At 42.3% G+C, this 24,724-nt stretch overlaps 1 protein-coding gene across 1 annotated transcript in view; it reads right to left on the bottom strand.

Moving 5' to 3' along the window:
- The window catches only part of RBBP8 (RB binding protein 8, endonuclease), a 353,058-nt gene that overhangs the window by 14,589 nt on the left and 313,745 nt on the right, over window positions 1–24,724 (bottom strand). Inside the window, exons 13-14 of the mRNA XM_053715868.1 lie at window positions 584–675; window positions 363–471 (exon numbers count right to left, since the gene is read on the bottom strand). Of these exons, the coding sequence (XP_053571843.1) occupies window positions 363–471; window positions 584–675 (201 nt within the window). The remainder of the gene's footprint in view (window positions 1–362; window positions 472–583; window positions 676–24,724) is intronic.

The raw sequence follows: 24,724 nt of genomic DNA, 5'->3' as shown, positions 1-24,724 counted from the left end.
TGGACTGATCACACTTAACAGAAGAAATAAAAATACTATCTAGCTGGACATCTTATTTCCATCTATTTCCTCATAAATAGATCAAAAAGAGCTGCACACAGAACATCAACTAAGAAGGTAGAATGTGAAATGAAGTCTAGGGAGACTGAACACTTCCTCTCTAGAAAGTTTCTACATCTTGCAGAGGGCGAGAGACCTTCATTTGGTGAGAGAACAGAAAGTAAAATGGTTTGCTTTTAAGAAAACATTTGCAGCAATTTGTAAGCATAAAGCTTTGCATTTAAGCCATATAGAAATCAAAAGAATTGTCCCTTTAAACAGGGCGATCATCACATGAATACTAAAATAATGTATATTCTTACTTGGACTGTCGTCTTCAATCTGCTTGTGGTTTTGCATCTTTGATAACATACTATCACTGACATAAGTGTAGTCCATGTCATCCATGTCTGTCTTTTCTTGGCTTTCATTCTGAATTAAATAATAAAAAAATAAAAATAAAACAGAAACAATTTATCTTTCTAGGACACCACTTTATCTTGCATTAAAATATGTAACCAAACGAAGCAGACTGTGTGGTTACCTTTGTGTCTGCTATAGTGAGTTCCATTTTGTACTGAGAGAGGTCTGCTCCTGGATCAATGCTCCACTGAATATTTTCCAAAGGAGTCTTGCCTTGAGTAAAAAAAGAAAAAAAAGGAGTCTTGCCTTGAGTAATTAAAGAAAAAAAAGGAGTCTTGCCTTGAGTAATTAAAGAAAAAAAGGAGTCTTGCCTTGAGTAATTAAAGAAAAAAAAGGAGTCTTGCCTTGAGTAATTAAAGAAAAAAAAGCAGTCTTGCCTTGAGTAATTAAAGAAAAAAAAAGCCAAGAAAGGCAAGAAAAGGAAATTTATGCTTACCTGATAAATTGATTTCTTCTACGATACGTTGAGTCCACGGATTTCATCCTTACTTGTGGGATATTATCCTCCTGCTAACAGGAAGCGGCAAAGAGCACCAGAGCAGAGCTGTATATATAGCTCATCCCTTCCCCTCCACCCCCAGTCATTCGACCGAAGGTTTAGGAAGAGAAAGGAAAAGCTAAAAAGTGCAGAGGTGACTGAAGGTTGTAAAATAAAATGAAATATAATCTGTAGAAGAAATCAATTTATCAGGTAAGCATAAATTTCCTTTTCTTCTACAAGATACGACGAGTCCACAGATTTCATCCTTACTTGTGCGATACAATACCAAAGCTACAGGACACGGATGAAAGGGAGGGACAAGACAGAGACCTAAACGGAAGGCACCACTGCTTGAAGAACTTTTCTCCCAAAAACAGCCTCAGAAGAAGCAAAAGTATCAAATTTGTAAAATTTGGAAAAAGTATGAAGGGACGACCAAGTTGCAGCCTTACAAATCTGTTCAACAGATGCATCGTTTTTAAAAGCCCATGTGGAAGCCACAGCCCAAGTAGAATGAGCCGTAATTCTTTCAGGAGGCTGTTGTCCAGCAGTCTCATATGCCAGGCGAATGATACTCCTCAGCCAAAAAGAATGAGAGGTAGCCGTAGCTTTCTGACCCTTCCAGAATAAACAATGAATAATGAAGATGATTGGCAGAAATCCTTAGTCGCCTGCAAGTAAAACTTCAAGGCACGGACCACATCCGGATTATGTAACAGACGCTCCTTCTTAGAAGAAAGATTAGGACACAAGGAAGGAACAACAATTTCCTGATTAATATTCTTATTTGAAACAACCTTAGGAAGAAATCCAGGATTGGTACGTAAAACCACCTTATCAGAATGAAATATAAGATAAGGCGAATCACATTGTAACGCTGAAAGCTCAGAAACTCTTCGAGCAGAAGAAATAGCAACTAAAAATAGAACTTTCCAAGATAGCAATTTAATATCTATGGAATGCATGGGTTCAAACGGAACCCCTTGAAGAACTCGAAGAACTAAATTCAAACTCCAGGGAGGAGTAATTGGTCTAAATACAGGCTTAATTCTAGTTAGAGCCTGACAAAAAGACTGAACATCTGGCACATCTGCCAAACGTTTGTGAAGCAAAATTGATAAAGCAGAAATTTATCCCTTTAAGGAACTTGCTAATAACCCTTTCTCCAATACTTCTTGGAGAAAGGACAGAATCCTAGGAATCCTAAATTTACTCTATGAGTAACCCTTGGATTCACACCAATAAAGATATTTACGCCATATCTTATGATAGATTTTTCTGAATCAGAAAATCCTCGCTTAGATAGAATCAAGCGTTCAATCTCCAAGCAGTCAGTTGCAGAGAAATTAGATTTGGATGTTGGAACGGACCTTGAATGAGAAGGTCCTGTCTCAAAGGAAGTTTCCATGGTGGTAGAGAGGACATGTCCACTAGATCCGCATACCAAGTCCTGCGTGGCCACGCAGGCGCTATCAGGATTACTGAAGCTCTCTCCTGTTTGATTCGAGCAATCACGCGTGGAAGGAGAGGAAACGGTGGAAACACATAAGCTAGGCTGAACGACCAAGGCACTGCCAGGGCATCTATCAGTTCGGCCTGTGGATCCCTCGACCTGGATCCGTAACGTAGAAGTTTGGCATTCTGACGAGATGCCATCAAATCCAGTTCTGGTCTGCCCCATTGGCGAATCAATTAAGCAAACACCTCCGGATGGAGTTCCCACTCCCCCGGATGAAAAGTATGCCGACTTAGAAAATCCGCTTTCCAGTTTCCTACTCCTGGGATGTAGATTGCCGACAGATAACAAGAGTGGGCCTCCGCCCATCGGATTATCTTGGATACTTCTATCATCGCTAAGGAACTCCTCGTTCCCCCCTGATGATTGATATAGGCCACAGTCGTGATGTTGTCCGACTGGAATCTAATGAATTTGGCCGAAGCCAACTGAGGCCATGCCTGAAGCGCATTGAATATTGCTCTCAGTTCCAGGATATTGATTGGAAGTAGAGACTCCACCTGAGTCCAAACACCCTGAGCCTTCAGGGAATTCCAGACTGCACCCCAGCCCAGAAGACTGGCGTCCGTTGTCACTATCACCCACGAGGGTCTGCAGAAACATGTCCCCTGGGACAGATGATCCGGCGACAACCACCAAACAAGAGAGTCTCTGGTCTCTTGACCCAGATTTATCTGAGGAGATAAATTCGCATAGTCCCCATTCCACTGTCTGAGCATGCACAGCTGCAGTGGTCTGAGATGAAAGCGGGCAAACGGAATGATATCCATTGCCGCTACCATTAATCCAATGACCACTGAGCCACTGATGGCCGATGAATGGACTGAAGTGCTCGGCAAGTATTTAGAATCTTTGTTTTTCTGACCTCCGTCAGAAATATTTTCATGTCTACCATGTCCAGGAAGGCAAATCTTAGGAACTGATGATGATCCTTGTGGATAGGGATATGAAGGTAAGCATCCTTCAAGTCCACAGTAGTCATATATTGACCCTCCTGGATCATTGGTAAGATAGTTCTTATAGTCTCCATCTGGAACGATGGGACTCTGAGAAACTTGTTTAGACACTTGAGATCTAAAATGGGTCTGAAAGTTCCCTCTTTTTTGGGAACCACGAAAAGATTTGAGTAAAACTCCTGTCCCTGTTCCGTTTTTGGAACGGGACAAATTACTCCCATGGTAGAGAGGTGTTTTACACAGTGTAAGAACGCCTCTCTTTTTATCTGGTCTACAGATAATCGTGAAAGATGAAATCTCCCTCTTGGAAAAAAATCCTTGAATGGCAGTTGATACCCGTGGGTCATAATTTCCAGCGCCCAGGGGTCCTGAACATCTCTTTGCCTGAGCAAAGAAAGAAAGTCTGCCCCCTACTAGATCCGGTCCCGGATCGGGGGCCGCCCCTTCATGCTGTCTTGGTAGCAGCAGCGGGTTTCTTGGATTGTTTACCATTATTCCAAGTCTGGTTGGGTCTCCAGACTGACTTAGATTGGGCAAAATTCCCTTCCTGCTTTGTGGAGGAAAAGGAAGCAGAGGGTCCCTCCTTTAAAGTTTCAAAAGGAACGAAAATTATTTAGTTTACCCCTCATTTTACCTTTAAAAGGAATAGCGAAAAGTTTAGATTTTGATGACACATCAGCAGACCAAGATTTGAGCCATAAAGCTCGCCGCTAATTTAGCAATTTGAAAAGCGGCATCAGTAATAAAAGAATTAGCTAGCTTGAGAGCCTTAATTCTATCCAAAATGTCATCTAATGTAGTCTCAACCGTCAGAGACTCTTCTAGAGCATCAAACCAAAAAGCTGCTGCAGTAGTTACTGGAACAATGCAAGCCGTAGGTTGTAAAAGGAAACCCTGATGAATAAATAATTTTCTTTAGAAGACCCTCTAGCTTTTTATCCATAGGGTCTTTGAAAGCACAACTGTCCTCAATAGGTATAGTTGTACGCTTAGACAGGGTAGAAATAGCTCCCCTCCACCTTAGGGATCATTTGCCATGAGCCCCGAATGGTGTCTGATATGGGAAACATTTTCTTAAAATTAGGAGGGGGAGAGAACGGTATACCTGGTCTATCCCATTCCTTTTTTTACAATTTCCGAAATTCTTTTAGGAACCGGAAAAACATCAGTGTAAGTAGGCACTTCTAGATATTTGTCCATCTTACACAATTTCTCTGGTGGTATCACAATAGGGTCACAATCATCCAGAGTCGCTAAAACCTCCCTAAATAACAGGCGGAGGTGTTCAAGCTTAAATTTAAAGGACATAACGTCCGAATCTGTCTGAGGTAACATATTTCCTGGGTCTGAAAGTTCTCCCTCAGACAGCAATTCCCTGACCCCCAACTCAGAACACTGTGAGGGTACATCGGAAAGAGCCAATAAAGCATCAGAGGATTCAGTATTCACAGCAATACCTGACCTACTGCGTTTACCCTATAACACTGGTAATTTAGATAATACCTCTGTAAGGGTAGTTGACATAACTGCAGCCATCTCCTGCAGAGTAAAGGGATTAGACGCACTAGAGGTACTTGGCGTCGCTTGTGTGGGCGTTAAAGGTTGTGACACTTGGGGAGAATTGGATGGCATATCCTGATTCTCTTCAGACTGAGAATCATCCTTAGGCACACTTTCTTTACCTAAAGTATGCTTTTTACATTGTAAGGCCTTTTCAGTACAAGAAGTACACAAAGTAAGCGGGGGTTCCACAATGGCTTCTAAACGCATAGAGCAATTAGTATCCTCAATGTCAGACATGTTGAACAGACTAGCAATAACCACAATAGTCGTTAAACACCTTATTTATTGATTTCAATGATATTACAAAAAAAGTGTACTGCGCCTTTAAGAAATAAAAAAGCGTACAAATTTCCCAAAACTGCTTAAAAAATGCTAAATAACGCAATACTAATACATACACATGTTCAATGTAGCCAAAAATTATTGCACCTTAGGAGCAAAAGGCTAAATTAACCTTTACAGGACATTTATAGCAAAAAATAAAATTTGTGTGAAAAAAATGACCCCTGCACCTCACCTGCCCTCAGGGTACCGCAAAACGACTCTCTAACAATCCGGTCATCAGAACATAAGTTTAGGCCCAACCGGAGCTACTGCCTGCTGCCTTCTCAGTCAAAGTATACAGCGCGTCTGGGCGCGCGAAAATAGGCCCCGCCCATCATGAACGTCAAACAAGTAAACTGTAATACCGCATGGGAAGCGGTTAGAAAGAAAAGCCATGTGGTCCCCAAAAAAAACCCAGCACAGTATTGCTGCAGCCATACTGATATTTGTGTCTCAAATAAAACGATAAGCTGCCTCTCCCAGTGTCCCTTTTTATAACACTTCAGCCCAGAACTATGTCAATAAAAAACGTTAAACACAGGATTTTAAGTAACACCCTTTGTGTACAGGTCTACTTCTTACCCCTTCCCTTGCAGGGAATAAAATGTCAGCCAATTCTGATATAACAGGTCTCCTCAAAAATAAAAGACTGAACATACCTCAATGCTTGTAGCATGCAAACGTACTCCACACTGATTTCTCTTGCACTACCTTCAGCACTCTGTGGGAACCAACATGGATCTTAGTTACGACGGCTAAGATCATCAACCTCAGGGCAGAAATCTTCTTCCATATCTCCCTGAGGAAAATAGTACACACCGGTACCATTTAAAAATAAAAAAACTTCTTGATTGAAGAAACTAAAACTTCACTTTACCTCTTCCTAGTATACCACAGGCAAAGATAATGACTGGGGGTGGAGGGGAAGGGAGGGGCTATATATACAGCTCTGCTGTGGTGCTCTTTGCCACTTCCTATTAGCAGGAGGATAATATCCCACAAGTAAGGATGAAATCCGTGGACTCGTCGTATCTTGTAGAAGAAATATAAACAGAATTTCCTGTGCTCTATAAATTTCATAGATATTACAATAAAATGAGATTAATAAAATCTCACTTTTTTTTGGAAAGTCAGGAGGATCAACATTATATATAGCAAGATAAAACATGATAGAAATAAAAAGGTGGCATTATGAAGTAGCTGGGTGGTGGTGAGAGTAATAAGTTACAATATTTTATCATTTTCTGTTATTTATAAATGCTAATTAATCACTAATTATTAGCAAAACTAACAATTGATTTATTGTTTTATAGACAATTTGTGCACCAATCATTGAAAAAAAAAACATAATTTATGCTTACCTGATAAATTAATTTCTTTCGCGGTAGTGAGAGTCCACGATCCATTACTCCTGGGAACTACTCTTCTCTATCACTAGGATGCATAGATTCCCAAACCCCAAGAGCTCTATAAAACCTCTGCCACCTCACACATACCTTAGTCTAACGTATAGCCAAGCCAAGTGAGGTAAGAAAAAATAATTAGAGCCATAAAATGAGAAGGGAAAAAAGATTTGCTGAAGAAAAAGCCCACCCAAAAAAAACAAGGGTGCTGGTCTCAAGGAAAACAAGGGACACTAAAGGTTCAGACAAGCTGACACCAATTTTAACCTTCTCTGTTAGAGAAAGACTCGTGGAGACTGAGGGGCCCATTTTTCAAGCTCCGGATGGAGCTTGAGGGTCCGTGTTTCTGGCGAGCCTGCAGGCTCGCCAAAAACACCAATTATGAAGCAGCGGTCCAAAGACTGCTGCTCCATAACCTGTCCACCTGCTCTGAGCAGGTGGACAGACATCTCCACAATTCAACCCGATAGAGTACGATCAGATTGATTGACACTCCCCTGCTGGCGGCCAATTGGCCGCAAATCTGCAGGAGGCGGCATTGCACCAGCAGCTCACAAGAGCTGCTGGTGCAATGCTGAATACGGAGAGCGTATTGCTCTCCGCATTCAGCGAGGTTTGGCGGACCTGATCCGCACTGTTCTATGGAACAATGAAGAGATTTGAATAAAATCCTGTCACCTGTTTCTGCAAAGGAACTGGAACAATCACTCCCATAGCTTCCAGATATGAGACAGATTTGAAAAAAAAACAAGCTTTTACAGAATTCCTTGGAACATTGGACAGAAAGAAACCTTCCTCAGGGTGGCCTTGTCCTGAATCCTTATTGATATCACTGAGAATATTCAGAACCCAGGGATCTGGAACAGACTGAAATTAAGCCCCCTGAACTAGGCTTAATCTGCCCCCTACCAGAACCTCTGGATTGGGGCCCCACCTGCATGCAGTTGTGGTAGTAGGGATAGATGTCTTACCCTGCTTAGACTTGTTTCAGTTAGCACTAGGTATCCAGACTGAGCCAGAGGTACATAAAACTAGTAGAAGATAAAATCTGAACTGACCTGTTACGCTTGTTTGAAGGCAGGAGAGCAGCCAGCCAGAAACTGTAGCCTTGATATAGTTTTTCACAGTAGGTGAAAGTCAGTATTCTCCTGTAATGAACAATCAGTAGGTGTGTTAATACCCAAAGAAACAGCATTACATTGGTTTGATTGCATTAACAAATCTAAAACTGAGCCACATAAATGAGCTGGAGCCTGCACTTTAGCTTTTTTATAATAAGTACACCAAATAATGGAAGAAAGGTGTTCATGAGACTCAATTCCTTGGGTAGATTTAACAAAAATCAAAATCAATCAGACAGCTCCATTATAGCATATGGCAAAGCAATGCAATAAACACTATAACCCCCTTAAAAAAAGCTCTTGAGGAATAGAAATTACTTGCCCTTTCCTAAGTAGATTTTTAAAATAAATTGCAGGTTCATGCACACTAAGCCAAACTGCAAAACAAAGCAAGAGACATTAACATAACATCAGATAACACTCATCATAAGAAATAATGTGCATGAAAAAACAGCGTGCCAAAACCTGATGTGCGCATAACCTGGGACTAACGTGCGCTAACCCGTCGAGCGTAAACCGGCGGACGCACAAGTGAACTATAGCAAGACTAAAAGGAAGTGTGCTAACATGATGTGCGCAACCCTAAAGGCCGATGCGCAAAATACAAACTAAGTTAGTCAAACAAGCCACTGTGCGCAAAACAGCAAGGGAACAGTATAAAGGATCTATATATATACTTAAAAAGTGCCCATAACATAGCTAAAGGAGAGTCTAAATGTTAACAAATAATACTCACCAATAGGAATGTATCCATTAGCAAACAAGTAGCAGACAGCCAAACCAGTACTGAAACATATCAGTAGAGTTTATGGAATAGGAGTATATTGTAGATCCATAAAGGGAGGCAAAACACAAGTTCCTGCGACCAATTATGGAGGGTTTATGAAAAATTTCCCAAGAGGTGAAAAAAGAATCCCAAACCATACCCCATATACATCCCTCTGACAAGCAATGTACACTGAGGGGACACTGGACCTCAACATAGACTGAAAACCCCTCTCTGGAGAATTAAATGCACATCTTCATTCTTCAACCATCTCCAGCAGAGGCAAAGTAAAGACTAAGGTATGTGTGAGGTGGGAGGCTCTTGAGGTTTGGGAATCTTTGCCTTCTCCTGGTGGTAGAGAAAAGTAATTCCCAGGAGTTATAGATCGTGGACCACCTGTGTGAAAGAAAATGTAATATTAGCTCATTTTAGCTTGATATTGACATATATTTTAGCCAGGTGGTCAGTAAAATCACCAGGGTGGCGTGTTGTCTCCTAAAATTGATTTTTTTAAGGAGGCATCCAAATCCTGAAAAACTTCTCTCTGAATCACTTTATCTAGAAAAAAAACTGATCACATGAATCCCATTTTTGTATAAGAACCTAGCTTTTAATTGACCCAATTATGTATTAGTCATTAGATTGACCATTGCTAAAAATAATATTTTCTACACACATACAATTTGTACTTACTGTCCCCTTGTAAATGTGCACAGCATTCTGTAATTTTAAATATATTATACAGTGTATTGAATAACTTCAGAATTAAATGACAAGAAAGTGACCAGTCAAACGTTTAATACAGAATACGAATTATGAAGTAAAATATTATAAAGGAAAATACAACTCACAGAGCTAATAGAGTTAATGCTTAACACCATTTGATTGCTACTTTAAAACAATACAGAATGTTGATTAAACAAACATGCTTAAATGCATTTAATACTATTCAACCTTATCAAATGCCTTTTCAGTGTAAAAGGATATTAATGAGGGAAATAGAACTGCTCTGGTCACGGAACATTTACACATTGATATTACCCTCACAAAGCATAACATGTATAGTATTTCAGTTGCTAGACTGATGCATCCTTGTTCTAGTAAAACACAGTGTTATTTAAATATACAGCTAATATAAAGTTTCACATTTAAATTCAGTATATTTAGCAAGCTAAACACAATTTCAATAAACATATCTCATAAAGGCATAAAAGCAGCAATTTTAATGACAAGGGAACTAAAAAAACAATGTTCTTTATTCTGTACCATGCAAAATAGCATAAGGGGGGGGGGAAAGGCATTATTAGATTATGCCATTTACATTTAAAGTATACACCGTCACTTCAGCTGCAGCCCTTATTCTGACACATTATGTAAAAAACATAAAACTATACATGAGACCGTAAATTAAGTAGTAGCCTCTCTACAATATAAATTAATCATGAAAACATACTACAACATAGAACACTTTAGATTTAACATCTAAATAAAGACATAGGATAGCATCATAAAAGTATTACCAAATGTGTGAGTGGCGGATTAAATGTAAAGACATACTCTTTGTTTTTAAAACACCACAAAATTAAGAGTTAGGTATATGTAACTGTATATGTAATACAGATATATAGAAAGAAAGATAAACTGAGAACCAGCCTGTAGGAAGGCCCTTCTCAGGTAGCCCTCCAACTTCGGGTCCATAGGATCTTTAAAGGATGTACTATACTCTAATGTTATAGTAGTTTTTTGGCAAGAGTAGAGATTGCCACATCTACCTAGGGGATAGTTTCCCATAGTTCCAGATTAAAATCTGAAACTGGGAACAATTTCTTAAAATTTGAGGAAGGGGAAAAGGGAATTCCCAGTTTTTCTCATGCCTTAGAGATAACCTCAGCCACTAGAGAAGGAACAGGGAAAAATTCAGATTATTTAGTCTTGGGCTTAAAAATCATGTCCAATTTCTGGACAGGCTTGACTTCAGACTGTTTAGTGTCCTGAACCTCCAAAGTTCTCAATACTTCTTTAAGCAAAGCTCTCAAGTGATCGATTGTAAACTGAAACATCCTAAGATTCCTTATCAGAGTCAGGAGCGAAATCCTCAGATAAAATCTGGCCGTCAGATGCCGATGAAGATCTAAGTCAGATTCCTTAGTCTGACTAAGGGGCGAAGGACTAACTGCAAAACTATACTTCGAGAAAGAGCTTGAGTTATGTTACTTTACTCTTGTGCTTACCTGCAAGAGGGATAGCAGCAATAGCCTAGCCTCATTAACCAATGATTGAAGCTGTGCCTTAAACTGAAGAGCAAATTTAGTCACGCCATTGTGAGTAATAAACACCGGTGAAGGATCCGCCTTAGATGCAGGACCTGGGTCTTGAGAACGGTTCTGCTATAACTGGGGGATATACAGTTCCTCAGAATAGACCGGAGCAGAAGGTGCGCCAGAGATACTTTCTCCGCGAACATACACCCTGCCTACCGTTGGATACAAAGAGCGCCTTGCTATACAGTACACGCTAAAGAGCTGAGACTGTTGCCACTAACATCCAGGGGAAAAATGATTGAACTCTGTGTTCCGGCTTGATAAAAAGTCAGATCACGAAGCTTAGACACTCCACATATTAGCCCAGCTTGGGAACATAAACGGAGTTCCCATGAACCTAATAAAGTCCATATCTAGATAATCCCTGCCCCCCTGTACACACACTGAGATGCAGAGTCTCAGCCGTTGGTGCAATGACCCAGTAATAGGATATGGAGGGAGGAATCTAGATGAACCCAGAAGTAATCAAGCCCCCCAGCAGTAAGTGCTCATATAGGGAGTAACCAGGGCTTAAAGGCAGGTACTTACACCCACTCAGCGTTCCCTCACCTGCGCCGTTTTTCCATGCTGGGAGTCAACGGTATTACCCTGCAACACCCATGGATAGTTTGTGATTCAACTCCAACAAGGAGAAGAGAACTTACACAAACATCATCCTCCTAAACCCCTTTTCTTCCAGGAACTATCCACTTAAGGGGTATAGCTAAAAAATCTTCACTGAATATCATCGGCAACTCAATTCATGCCTACTCTTTGACAAAGCAAAGAAATACTGGGAGGGGAGGGATAGATAAAACTCTGGTGTGAGTATTTGCCTCCTCCTGGTGGCCAGGTGATGTAATTTCCAAAAGTAAAGACAGTGGACTCTCACTACCATTAGAAAGAAAGTCACTTTAGAGTGTAAAGTAGAAAATACTTGTGGTTAAATATTAAACTGAAGGTGCCATTGGCTGGACTCTTTAGGCACAAAAAAATTAAATGAAGCAGGAGATTCAAGATTTTGAGGAGTCGACTGGGACACTTGTACAAAAGTTGGTGGGATGAAAGCACTTAAAGTAGGCATTTGGGGGATTTATTAGGCTGCGTTCGAAACAAGAGATACCACATTGCTGGCTAACTGTTAATGGGACAACAGAGAGTCAAATAATGGACATATAATTACAAAGGTTTCCAAAAATCAAAGTCCGGAAGAACAGAGGAATTCTTACAATTAGAGGTTAAACTGTGGCTGTACTTATAATCAGGATAGAGCAAACATAATCATAAACGTGTATCTAGGTATAGTGGTGATCCCAAGGGTGGGAAGGAGGCAGCAGGGGGGTGTACATACATATTAAGCATGTAAGAGTACAGAAGTTACTAAAGTCAGACAAGAAAAGCAAACTAAAACAAAATTATTAAGATATAATCAGAGTTGCAATTCAAAGGTAGTTTAGAAGACAGCAAGAAGTCATACATAGGCAGTAGAAGTGGCAATCATACCCAAAGCACATGTTAAATTATTATTTCTTCCCTGAGCATGAGAAAGTTTTAAAATCCACACAAACCAACAACTGTGGTTACTTGTGTAAACACAGCATGCAGCTAAAACCCAACAGTAACGGCAGATTCACAGAAACTGTAAAATAAAAAAACATAATTTATGCTTACCTGATAAATGTATTTCTCTTGTGATGTATCGAGTCCACGGATTCATCCATACTTGTGGGATATTCTCCTTCCCTACAGGAAGTGGCAAAGAGAGCACCCACAGCAGAGCTGTCTATATAGCTCCTCCCTTAGCTCCACCCCCCAGTCATTCGACCGAAGGCTAGGAAGAAAAAGGAGAAACTATAGGGTGCAGTGGTGACTGAAGTTTTTAACCCCTTAATGACGCAAGTCGTACAGGGTACGTCTTACACAAACTGGTCTTTAAAGACCAGCGACGTACCCTGTACGACATTGGGGTTGAAAGCGGCTGGAAGCGATCCTGATCGCTTCCAGACGCTTTCCGGTTATTGCAGTGATGCCTCGATATCAAGGCATCACTGCAATAACATTTTTCCCCATCCGATGCAGAGAGAGCCACTCTGTGGCCCTCTCTGCACCGGACATCGATGCCGCGATCGTTGGTGGGTGGGAGCAGATGTGGGAGGCGGGTGGGCGGCCATCGATGTGCAGAGGTGGGCGGGATCGTGGGCGGGGTTGCTGGGGGGCGCGCGCGTGCACAGGGGAGGCGGGCGGGCGCGTGCACGGGGAGGGAGCGGGTGGGAACCATTACACTATGGAACAGTGTGTTTTGCATTTAGAGGGAGAGAGGGGGAATAAAAATGTTAAAATAAGTTAATCGAAGTGATCTGGGAAGGGGTGGGGGTTTAGTCTTGGGGGGGGGGGGAAGCTACACTACAGAAAAGTGTGGAAAAAATAAAAAATATACATTTTGTTTGTAAACTGGATACTGGCAGACAGCTGCCAGTACCCAAGATGGCTCCCAATAATGTACAGGGGGAGGGTTAGAGAGCTGTTTGGGGGGGGGGGGATCAGGGAGGTTTGGGGCTAAGAGGGATCCTACACAGCAGCATATGTAAATATGCTATAAAAAAAAAGAAAGAAAAAAAAAAGATGGCGGGGACAATTGTGGTGTGGGGGAGGGAAGAGAGCTGTTTGGGAGGGATCAGGGGGTCTGATGTGTAAGGTGGGAGGCTGATCTCTACACTAAAGCTAAAATTAACCCTGCAAGCTCCCTACAAGATCCCTAATTAACCCCTTCACTGCTAGACATAATACACGTGTGATGTGCAGCGGCATTTAGCAGCCTTCTAATTACCAAAAAGCATTGCCAAAGCCATATATGTCTGCTATTTCTGAACAAAGGGGATCCCAGAAAAGCATTTACAACCATTTGTGCCATAATTGCACAAGCTGTTTGTAAATAATTTCTGTGAGAAAACTAAAATTGTGAAAAAATTTACTTTTTTTAAAAAATTTGGTCGCATTTGGCGGTGAAATGATGGCATTAAATATACCAAAATGGGCCTAGATCAATACTTTGGGTTGTCTACTACACTACACTAAAGCTAAAATTAACTCTACAAGCTCCCTACATGCTCCCTAATTAACCCCTTCACTGCTGGGCATAAAACATGTGTGGTGCGCAGTGGCATTTAGCAGCCTTCTAATTACCAAAAAGCAACGCCAAAGCCATATAAGTCTGCTATTTCTGAACAAAGGGGATCCCAGAGAAGCATTTACAACCATTTATGCCATAATTGCACAAGTTGTTTGTAAATAATATCTGTGAGAAACCTAAAGTTTGTGAAAAAATTTGTGAAAAAGTGAACATTTTTTTTTATTTGATCGCATTTGGCGGTGAAATGGTGGCATGAAATATATCAAAATGGGCCTAGATCAATACTTTGGGATGTCTTCTAAAAAAAAATATATACATGTCAAGGGATATTTAGGTATTCCTGACAGATATCAGGGTTCCAATGTAACTAGCGCTCATTTTGATGAGCGCTAGTTTTGATCCTGACCAAGGCCTGACTAAATGCTTGAACGTTTGGGACATCTGCCAGACGTTTGTGTAAAAGAATAGACAAAGCAGATATTTGTCCTTTTAAGGAACTAGCTGATAATCCCTTCTTGGAGAAAGGACAATATTCTAGGAATCCTAATCTTACTCCATGAGTAACCCTTGGATTCACACCAATAAAAATATTTGCACCAAATCTTATGATAAATCTTCCTGGTGACAGGCTTTCTAGCTTGAATCAGGGTATCAATGACCGACTCAGAGAAACCACGCTTTGATAGAATCAGGCGTTCAATCTCCAAGCAGTCAGACACAGAGAAATTAGATTTGGATGCGTGAATGGACCTTGGATTAGAAGGTCCCGCCTCATTGGCAGAGTCCACGGTGGAACCAATGACATGTCCACTAGGTCTGCATACAAAGTCCTGCGTGGCCACGCAGGTGCTATCATTATCACCGAAGCTCTCTCCTGCTTGATTCTGGCAACCAGACGTGGGAGGAGAGGAAACGGTGGAAATACATAGGCCAGATTGAAGGACCAGGGCACTGCTAGAGCATCTATCAGTACCGCCTGGGGATCCCGGGACCTGGACCCGTAACGAGGAAGTTTGGCATTCTGACGGGACGCCATCAGATCCAATTCTGGTGTGCCCCATTAGCTGGGTCAGCTGGGCAAATACCACCGGATGGAGCTCCCACTCCGCCGGATGAAAAGTCTGACGACTTAGGAAATCCGCCTCCCAGTTCTCTACTCCTGGGATATGGATTGCTGAGAGATGGCAAGAGTGATCCTCCGCCCATCGGATTATTTTGATTACCTCCATCATCGCTAGAGAACTACGTGTTCCTCCTTGATGATTGATATAAGCTACAGTCTTGATGTTGTACGACTGAAATCTGATTAATTTGGCCGCAGCAAGCTGAGGCCACGCCTGAAGCGCATTAAATATGGCTCTCAGTTCTAGAATGTTTATCGGGAGGAGAGTTTCCTCCCGAGACCATAAGCCCTGTGCTTTCAGGGAGTTCCAGACTGCACCCCAGCCTAGCAGGCTGGCATCTGTCGTTACTATGAGCCACTCTGGCCTGCAGAAACACATTCCCTGAGACAGGTGGTCCTGAGACAACCACCAGAGAAGAGAATCTCTGGTCTCCTGGTCCAGATGCAGTTGAGGAGATAAATCTGCATAATCCCCATTCCACTGTTTGAGCATGCATAGTTGCAGTGGTCTGAGGTGTAGGCGGGCAAAAGGAACTATGTCCATTGCCGCTACCATGAGTCCGATTACCTTCATACACTGAGCCACTGATGGCCGAGGAATGGAATGAAGAGCTCGGCAAATGGTTAAGAGTTTTGATTTTCTGACCTCCGTCAGAAATATTTTCATTTCTACCGAGTCTATCAGAGTCCCTAGGAAGGAAGTCTAGGAACTCTTGTGAGAGGGAAGAGAGAACTCTTTTTTATGTTCACCTTCCACCCGTGAGATCTCAGAAAAGCCAACACGATATCCATGTGAGACTTGGCTAGTTGGTAAGTCGACGCCTGAATTAAGATGTCGTCTAGATAAGGCGCCACTGCTATGCCCTGCGGCCTTAGCACCGCCAAAAGGGACCCTAGCACCTTTGTGAAAATTCTGGGAGCCGTGGCCAACCCGAAGGGAAGGGCCACGAACTGGTAATGCCTGTCCAGAAAGGCAAATCTGAGGAATTGATGATGATCTCTGTGAATAGGAATGTGTAGATACGCATCCTTTAAATCCACGGTAGTCATATATTGACCCTCCTGGATCATTGGTATAATGGTCCGAATAGTCTCCATCTTGAATGATGGTACTCTGAGGAATTTGTTTAGAATTTTGAGATCCAAGATTGGTCTGAAAGTTCCCTCTTTTTTGGGAACCACAAACAGGTTTGAGTAAAACCCTAGCCCTTGTTCCTCTTTTGGAACTGGGCGGATCACTCCCATGGTATGTAGGTCTTCTACACAGCATAAGAACGCCTCTCTCTTTGTCTGGTTTGCAGACAATTGAGAAATGTGAAATCTTCCCCTTGGGGGGGAGTCTTTGAAGTCCAGAAGATATCCTTGGGACACAATTTCTAAATCAGAAAAAACTCAGTAGAGCAAAAGAATGAATATAGTGTATAACCACTTCTGACAGCTATTAGTATAGGATGTCAAACGGTAAACCAGCCTTCAAAAGGATTACAATATATCCGTTTCAAACACCGCAACTCGTGTTGCCGAGGTCAGTCCCCCCACTGCTGCCCAAGCATTTACCGGTATTTCTGTGGATCTGTACTGCACGGGTAGCTCGTACCTCATTCGAGTGCTCGTCCTTCCACCGGCTCTACTGCTTGGCGTCCTCGTGGGTCTGGGAGCGTCTCTCCACTTTCGGCAAACGCCAAATCCTATTGGCTGGTTAGGGTGTCAATCAAAAGGAACTTCTCCGTAATAGGGATCGAGCTGTAAGTTCACCTGTAGCTGTAGGATGAAAACACACACCTCCCCACAGCACGATCATCCAGGGATCACTGGCAAATAGCATAAAGAGAAAATACGGCAATCCTGGAGATATAGGTAAAAAGTCTTTATTTCAACAATAATGTTTTAAAAGCGAAAGGCACACACAAATAAAAGCAAGACAGGTGTGGCACTGTTTGGCTTACGCGTTTCGGCTTGGAGCCGTAGTCATAGCCTGCCAGGCTATGACTACGGCTCCAAGCCGAAACGCGTAAGCCAAACAGAAATGCGTAAGCCAAACAGTGCCACACCTGTCTTGCTTTTATTTGTGTGTGCCTTTCGCTTTTAAAACATTATTGTTGAAATAAAGACTTTTTACCTATATCTCCAGGATTGCCGTATTTTCTCTTTACACAATTTCTAAAGCCCAGGAATCGTGAACATCTCTTACCCATGCCTGAGCAAAGAGAGAGAGTCTGCCCCCTACTAGATCCGGTCCCGGGTTACCCCTTCATGCTGTCTTAGAGGCAGCTGCAGGCTTCTTGGCCTGTTTACCCTTGTTCCAAGCCTGGTTAGGTCTCCAGACTGACTTGGATTGGGCAAAATTCCCCTCTTGCTTTGCAGCAGAGGAAGCTGAAGCGGGACCACCCTTGAAGTTCCGAAAGGAACGAAAATTATTTTGTTTGGTCCTTATTTTATTTGTTTTATCCTGAGGGAGGGCATGGCCTTTCCCTCCAGTGATGTCTGAAATAATCTCTTTCAGTTCAGGTCCGAATAGGGTCTTTCCTTTGAAAGGAATGTTCAAAAGTTTAGATTTTGATGACACATCAGCAGACCAGGACTTAAGCCATAACGCCCTGCGTGCTAAAATGGCAAAACCTGAATTCTTTGCCGCTAATTTAGCCAGTTGGAAAGCGGCATCTGTAATTAACCCCTTAACGACCGAGGACGTGCAGGGTACGTCCTCAAAAAAAAGGCAGTTAATGCCTGAGAACGTACCCTGCACGTCCTCGGTGTGGAAAGCAGCTGGAAGCGATCCTGCTCGCTTCCAGCTGCTTTCCGGTTATTGCAGTGATGCCTCGATATGGAGGCATCCTGCAATAACCTTTTTAAGCCATCCGGTGCAGAGAGAGCCACTCTGTGGCCCTCTCTGCACCGGAGATCGGTGGCTCCCTGCGTTGGTGGGTGGGAGCCGGACCGGGAGGCGGGTGGCGGCCATCGATGGCCCTGGTTATGTACAGGGGGGGCGGGATCGTGGGCGGGGATGAGCGGGGGCGCGCACGGACGCGCGCGCGTGCACGGGAGGGCGGGGGCAGGCGCGTGCACGGGGAGGGAGCGGGTGGGAACCGCTACACTACAGAAAATTTATTAATAAAAAATGTTTAAAAGTCTAAATATTTTTTTAAAAAAAAAAGATCAGCAAGGTGGTGGGGGTTTGTCTGTGTGGGGGGGGGGGAAGCTACACTACAGAAAAAAGCCAAACAAAAATAAAAAAAGCACTTTTTTTTGCAAACTGGGTACTGGCAGACAGCTGCCAGTACCCAAGATGGCCCCCAATGAGGCAGAGGGGAGGGTTAGAGAGCGGTTTTGGGGGGGATCAGGGAGGTTGGGGGCTAAGGGGGGATCCTACACCCTAGCATATGTAAATATGCTAAAAAAAAATATTATTTTTTTTTAAAAACCCTTTTATTTTAGTACTGGCAGACTTTCTGCCAGTACTTAAGATGGCGGGGACAATTGTGGGGTGGGGGAGGGAAGGGAGCTGTTTGGGAGGGATCAGGGGGTGGGATGTGTCAGGTGGGAGGCTGATCTCTACACTAAAGCTAAAATTAACCCTGCAAGCTCCCTACAAACTCCCTAATTAACCCCTTCACTGCTAGCCATAATACACGTGTGAGGCGCAGCAGGATTTAGCGGCCTTCTAATTACCAGAAAGCAACGCCAAAGTCATATATGTCTGCTATTTCTGAACAAAGGGGATCCCAGACAAGTATTTACAACCATTTGTGCCATAATTGCACAAGCTGTTTGTAAATTATTTCAGTGAGAAACCTAAAATTGTGAAAAAATTTAACTTTTTTTTCAATTTGATCGCATTTGGCGGTGAAATGGTGGCATGAAATATACCAAAATGTGCCTAGATCAATACTTGGGGTTGTCTACTATACTACACTAAAGCTAAAATTAACCCTACAAGCTCCCTAAAAGCTCCCTAATTAACCCCTTAACTGCTGGGCATAATACACTTGTGGTGCGCAGTGGCATTTAGCGGCCTTCTAATTACCAAAAAGCAACGCCAAAGCCATATATGTCTGCTATTTCTGAACAAAGGGGATCCCAGAGAAGAATTTACAACCATTTATGCCATAATTGCACAAGTTGTTTGTAAATAATTTCAGTGAGAAACCAAAAGTTTGTGAAAAAATTTGTGAAAAAGTGAACGATTTTTTGTATTTGATCGCATTTGGCGGTGAAATGGTGGTATGAAATATACCAAAATTGTCCTAGATCAATACTTTGGGATGTCTACTAAAAAAAAATATATACATGTCAAGGGATATTCAGGGATTCCTGAAAGATATTAGTGTTCTAATGTAACTAGCGCTAATTTTGGAAAAAAGTGGTTTGGAAATAGCAAAGTGCTACTTGTATTTATGGCCCTATAACTTGCAAAAAAAGCAAAGAACATGTAAACATTGGGTATTTCTAAACTCAGGACAAAATTTTTAAACTATTTAGCATGGGTGTTTTTTGGTGGTTGTAGATATGTAACAGATTTTGGGGGTCAAAGTTAGAAAAAGTGTGTTTTTTTTTCAATTTTTCCTCATATTTTATATTTTTTTTTATAGTAAATTATAAGATATGATGAAAATAATGGTATCTTTAGAAAGTCCATTTAGTGGCGAGAAAAACGGTATATAATATGTGTGGGTACAGTAAATGAGTAATTTTTTATCCATAGGATCTTTGAAAGCACAACTGTCTTTTATAGGTATAGTTGTACGCTTAGCAAGAGTAGAAATAGCTCCCTCCACCTTAGGGTCTGTCTGCCACGAGTCCCGCATGGTGTCAGATATGGGAAACATTTTCTTAAAAACAGGAGGGGGAGCGAACGGAATACCTGGTCTATCCCACTCCTTAGTAACAATATTCACAATCCTCTTAGGGACTGGAAAAACAGAATTTATGTTTACCTGATAAATTTCTTTCTCCAACGGTGTGTCCGGTCCACGGCGTCATCCTTACTTGTGGGATATTCTCCTCCCCAACAGGAAATGGCAAAGAGCCCAGCAAAGCTGGTCACATGATCCCTCCTAGGCTCCGCCTACCCCAGTCATTCGACCGACGTTAAGGAGGAATATTTGCATAGGAGAAACCATATGGTACCGTGGTGACTGTAGTTAAAGAAAATAAAATATCAGACCTGATTAAAAAAAAACCAGGGCGGGCCGTGGACCGGACACACCGTTGGAGAAAGAAATTCATCAGGTAAACATAAATTCTGTTTTCTCCAACATAGGTGTGTCCGGTCCACGGCGTCATCCTTACTTGTGGGAACCAATACCAAAGCTTTAGGACACGGATGAAGGGAGGGAGCAAATCAGGTCACCTAAATGGAAGGCACCACGGCTTGCAAAACCTTTCTCCCAAAAATAGCCTCAGAAGAAGCAAAAGTATCAAACTTGTAAAATTTGGTAAAAGTGTGCAGTGAAGACCAAGTCGCTGCCCTACATATCTGATCAACAGAAGCCTCGTTCTTGAAGGCCCATGTGGAAGCCACAGCCCTAGTGGAATGAGCTGTGATTCTTTCGGGAGGCTGTCGTCCGGCAGTCTCGTAAGCCAATCTGATGATGCTTTTAATCCAAAAAGAGAGAGAGGTAGAAGTTGCTTTTTGACCTCTCCTTTTACCTGAATAAACAACAAACAAGGAAGATGTTTGTCTAAAATCCTTTGTAGCATCTAAATAGAATTTTAGAGCGCGAACAACATCCAAATTGTGCAACAAACGTTCCTTCTTTGAAACTGGTTTTGGACACAGAGAAGGTACGATAATCTCCTGGTTAATGTTTTTGTTAGAAACAACTTTTGGAAGAAAACCAGGTTTAGTACGTAAAACCACCTTATCTGCATGGAACACCAGATAAGGAGGAGAACACTGCAGAGCAGATAATTCTGAGACTCTTCTAGCAGAAGAAATCGCAACTAAAAACAAAACTTTCCAAGATAATAACTTAATATCAACGGAATGTAAGGGTTCAAACGGAACCCCCTGAAGAACTGAAAGAACTAAATTGAGACTCCAAGGAGGAGTCAAAGGTTTGTAAACAGGCTTGATTCTAACCAGAGCCTGAACAAAGGCTTGAACATCTGGCACAGCTGCCAGCTTTTTGTGAAGTAATACCGACAAGGCAGAAATCTGTCCCTTCAGGGAACTTGCAGATAATCCTTTTTCCAATCCTTCTTGAAGGAAGGATAGAATCCTAGGAATCTTAACCTTGTCCCAAGGGAATCCTTTAGATTCACACCAACAGATATATTTTTTCCAAATTTTGTGGTAAATCTTTCTAGTCACAGGCTTTCTGGCCTGAACAAGAGTATCGATCACAGAATCTGAGAATCCTCGCTTCGATAAAATCAAGCGTTCAATCTCCACGCAGTCAGCTGGAGTGAAACCAGATTCGGATGTTCGAACGGACCCTGAACAAGAAGGTCTCGTCTCAAAGGTAGCTTCCAAGGTGGAGCCGATGACATATTCACCAGATCTGCATACCAAGTCCTGCGTGGCCACGCAGGAGCTATCAAGATCACCGACGCCCTCTCCTGCTTGATCCTGGCTATCAGCCTGGGGATGAGAGGAAATGGCGGGAACACATAAGCTAGTTTGAAGGTCCAAGGTGCTACTAGTGCATCCACTAGAGCCGCCTTGGGATCCCTGGATCTGGCCCCGTAGCAAGGAACTTTGAAGTTCTGACGAGAGGCCATCAGATCCATGTCTGGAATGCCCCACAGGTGAGTGACTTGGGCAAAGATTTCCGGATGGAGTTCCCACTCCCCCGGATGCAATGTCTGACGACTCAGAAAATCCGCTTCCCAATTTTCCACTCCTGGGATGTGGATAGCAGACAGGTGGCAGGAGTGAGACTCCGCCCAAAGAATAATTTTGGTTACTTCTTCCATCGCTAGGGAACTCCTTGTTCCCCCCTGATGGTTGATGTACGCAACAGTCGTCATGTTGTCTGATTGAAACCGAATGAACCTGGTCCTCGCAAGCTGGGGCCAGGCCTGGAGCGCATTGAATATCGCTCTCAGTTCCAGAATATTTATCGGTAGAAGAGATTCTTCCCGAGACCAAAGACCCTGAGCTTTCAGGGATCCCCAGACCGCGCCCCAGCCTATCAGACTGGCGTCGGTCGTGACAATGACCCACTCTGGTCTGTGGAACATCATCCCTTGAGACAGATTGTCCAGGGACAGCCACCAACGGAGTGAGTCTCTGCTCCTCTGATTTACTTGTATCTTCGGAGACAAGTCTGTATAGTCCCCATTCCACTGACTGAGCATGCACAGTTGTAATGGTCTTAGATGAATGCGCGCAAAAGGAACTATGTCCATCGCCGCCACCATCAACCCGATCACTTCCATGCACTGAGCTATGGAAGGAAGAGGAACGGAATGAAGTATCCGACAAGAGTCCAGAAGCTTTGTTTTTCTGGCCTCTGTTAGAAAGATCCTCATTTCTAAGGAGTCTATAATTGTTCCCAAGAAGGGAACCCTTGTTGACGGGGATAGAGAACTCTTTTCCACGTTCACTTTCCAGCCGTGAGATCTGAGAAAGGCCAGGACAATGTCCGTGTGAGCCTTTGCTTGAGGAAGGGACGACGCTTGAATCAGAATGTCGTCCAGGTAAGGTACTACTGCAATGCCCCTTGGTCTTAGCACCGCTAGAAGGGACCCTAGTACCTTTGTGAAAATCCTTGGAGCAGTGGCTAATCCGAAAGGAAGCGCCACGAACTGGTAATGTTTGTCCAGGAATGCAAACCTTAGGAACCGATGATGTTCCTTGTGGATAGGAATATGTAGATACGCATCCTTTAAATCCACCGTGGTCATGAATTGACCTTCCTGGATGGAAGGAAGGATAGTTCGAATGGTTTCCATCTTGAACGATGGGACCTTGAGAAATTTGTTTAAGATCTTGAGATCTAGGATTGGTCTGAACGTTCCCTCTTTTTTGGGAACTATGAACAGATTGGAGTAGAACCCCATCCCTTGTTCTCTTAATGGAACAGGATGAATCACTCCCATTTTTAACAGGTCTTCTACACAATGTAAGAACGCCTGTCTTTTTATGTGGTCTTGTACAACGGCAAAGAGAATGACTGGGGTAGGCGGAGCCTAGGAGGGATCATGTGACCAGCTTTGCTGGGCTCTTTGCCATTTCCTGTTGGGGAGGAGAATATCCCACAAGTAAGGATGACGCCGTGGACCGGACACACCTATGTTGGAGAAAAAATCAGTGTAAACATGAACCTCTAAGTATTTGTCCATTTTACACAATTTCTCTTGGACCACTATAGGGTCACAATCATCTAGAGTCGCTAATACCTCCCTGAGCAATAAGCGGAGGTGTTCAAGCTTAAATTTAAAGGCCATCATATCAGAATCTGTCTGAGGGAGAGTCTTTCCTGAATCAGAAATGTCTCCCTCAGATAACAAATCCCTTACCCCTACTTCAGAACATTGTGAGGGTATATCGGATACGGCTACTAAAGCGTCAGACGGCTCAGCATTTGTTCTTAACCCAGAGCTGTCACGCTTTCCTTGTAAACCAGGCAGTTTAGATAAAACCTCTGTGAGGGTTGTATTCATAACCGTGGCCATGTCTTTTAAAGTAAATGAATTCGACGCACTAGAGGTACTTGGCGTCACTTGTGCGGGCGTTACAGGTTGTGACACTTGGGGAGAGCTAGATGGCAAACCCTCATTCTCTTCTGTCTGAGAATCATCTATTGCAATATTTTTAAGTGCTAAAATATGCTCTTTATAATTTATAGACATATCAGTGCAAGTGGGACACATTCTAAGAGGGGGTTCCACAATGGCTTATAAACACATTGAACAAGGATTTTCCTTGATGTCAGACATGTTAAACAGACTAGTAATGCAATAAGCAAGCTTGGAGAACACATTAATCAAAGCAAATAACACTTAGAAAAAAACGGTACTGTGCCTTTAAGAGAAAAAAAGCTGCACAAACTCTGCAAAACAGTGTAAAAAAGCAGTAAACTCAACGAAATTTTTACAGTAGCATCATAAAGTCTTAGTAAATTTGCACAGCTATGCAAATAAACAATTAACCCCTTAATGTAAAAACCGGATTGACAAAACATCAAAAACCGGTAAAAAACGTTCAGCACCTTGCAACAGCTCTGCTGTGGCGCCTACCTGCCCTTTAGGAACGATTTTCGGGGAAAAAAAAACTTCTTTTTTTTTTAATCAAAGATTTTTATTGAGGCAATACAAGAAAAGGAAAGAACATGAACATAATATACAATTTGCATCACTTTGGTACATTTTGCATAAATGACATTGTTTATCCATTGGGAAATGAAACCTTTACATAAAAGAGAATAAAGAAATCTTAATTCAGATATTATATATGTATTTCACCAAAAGAACATTATAAATATAGAGGACATTGTATGCAAGTACAAAATCAAATACATATAATCAAGCATTACCTCTTTTTTCCTTTTGTTTCCTATATAAACACATAATAAAAAAGTGATAGAATTTAAACAACCCGGAAAACTTATACTTCTTATAGAATGAGATATT

The sequence above is a fragment of the Bombina bombina genome, chromosome 5, assembly GCF_027579735.1.
Source record: "Bombina bombina isolate aBomBom1 chromosome 5, aBomBom1.pri, whole genome shotgun sequence".
Lineage (NCBI taxonomy): Eukaryota > Metazoa > Chordata > Amphibia > Anura > Bombinatoridae > Bombina > Bombina bombina.
Note: the sequence above shows the minus strand (reverse complement) of the source record. Positions and strands in the feature narration are given on the sequence as shown.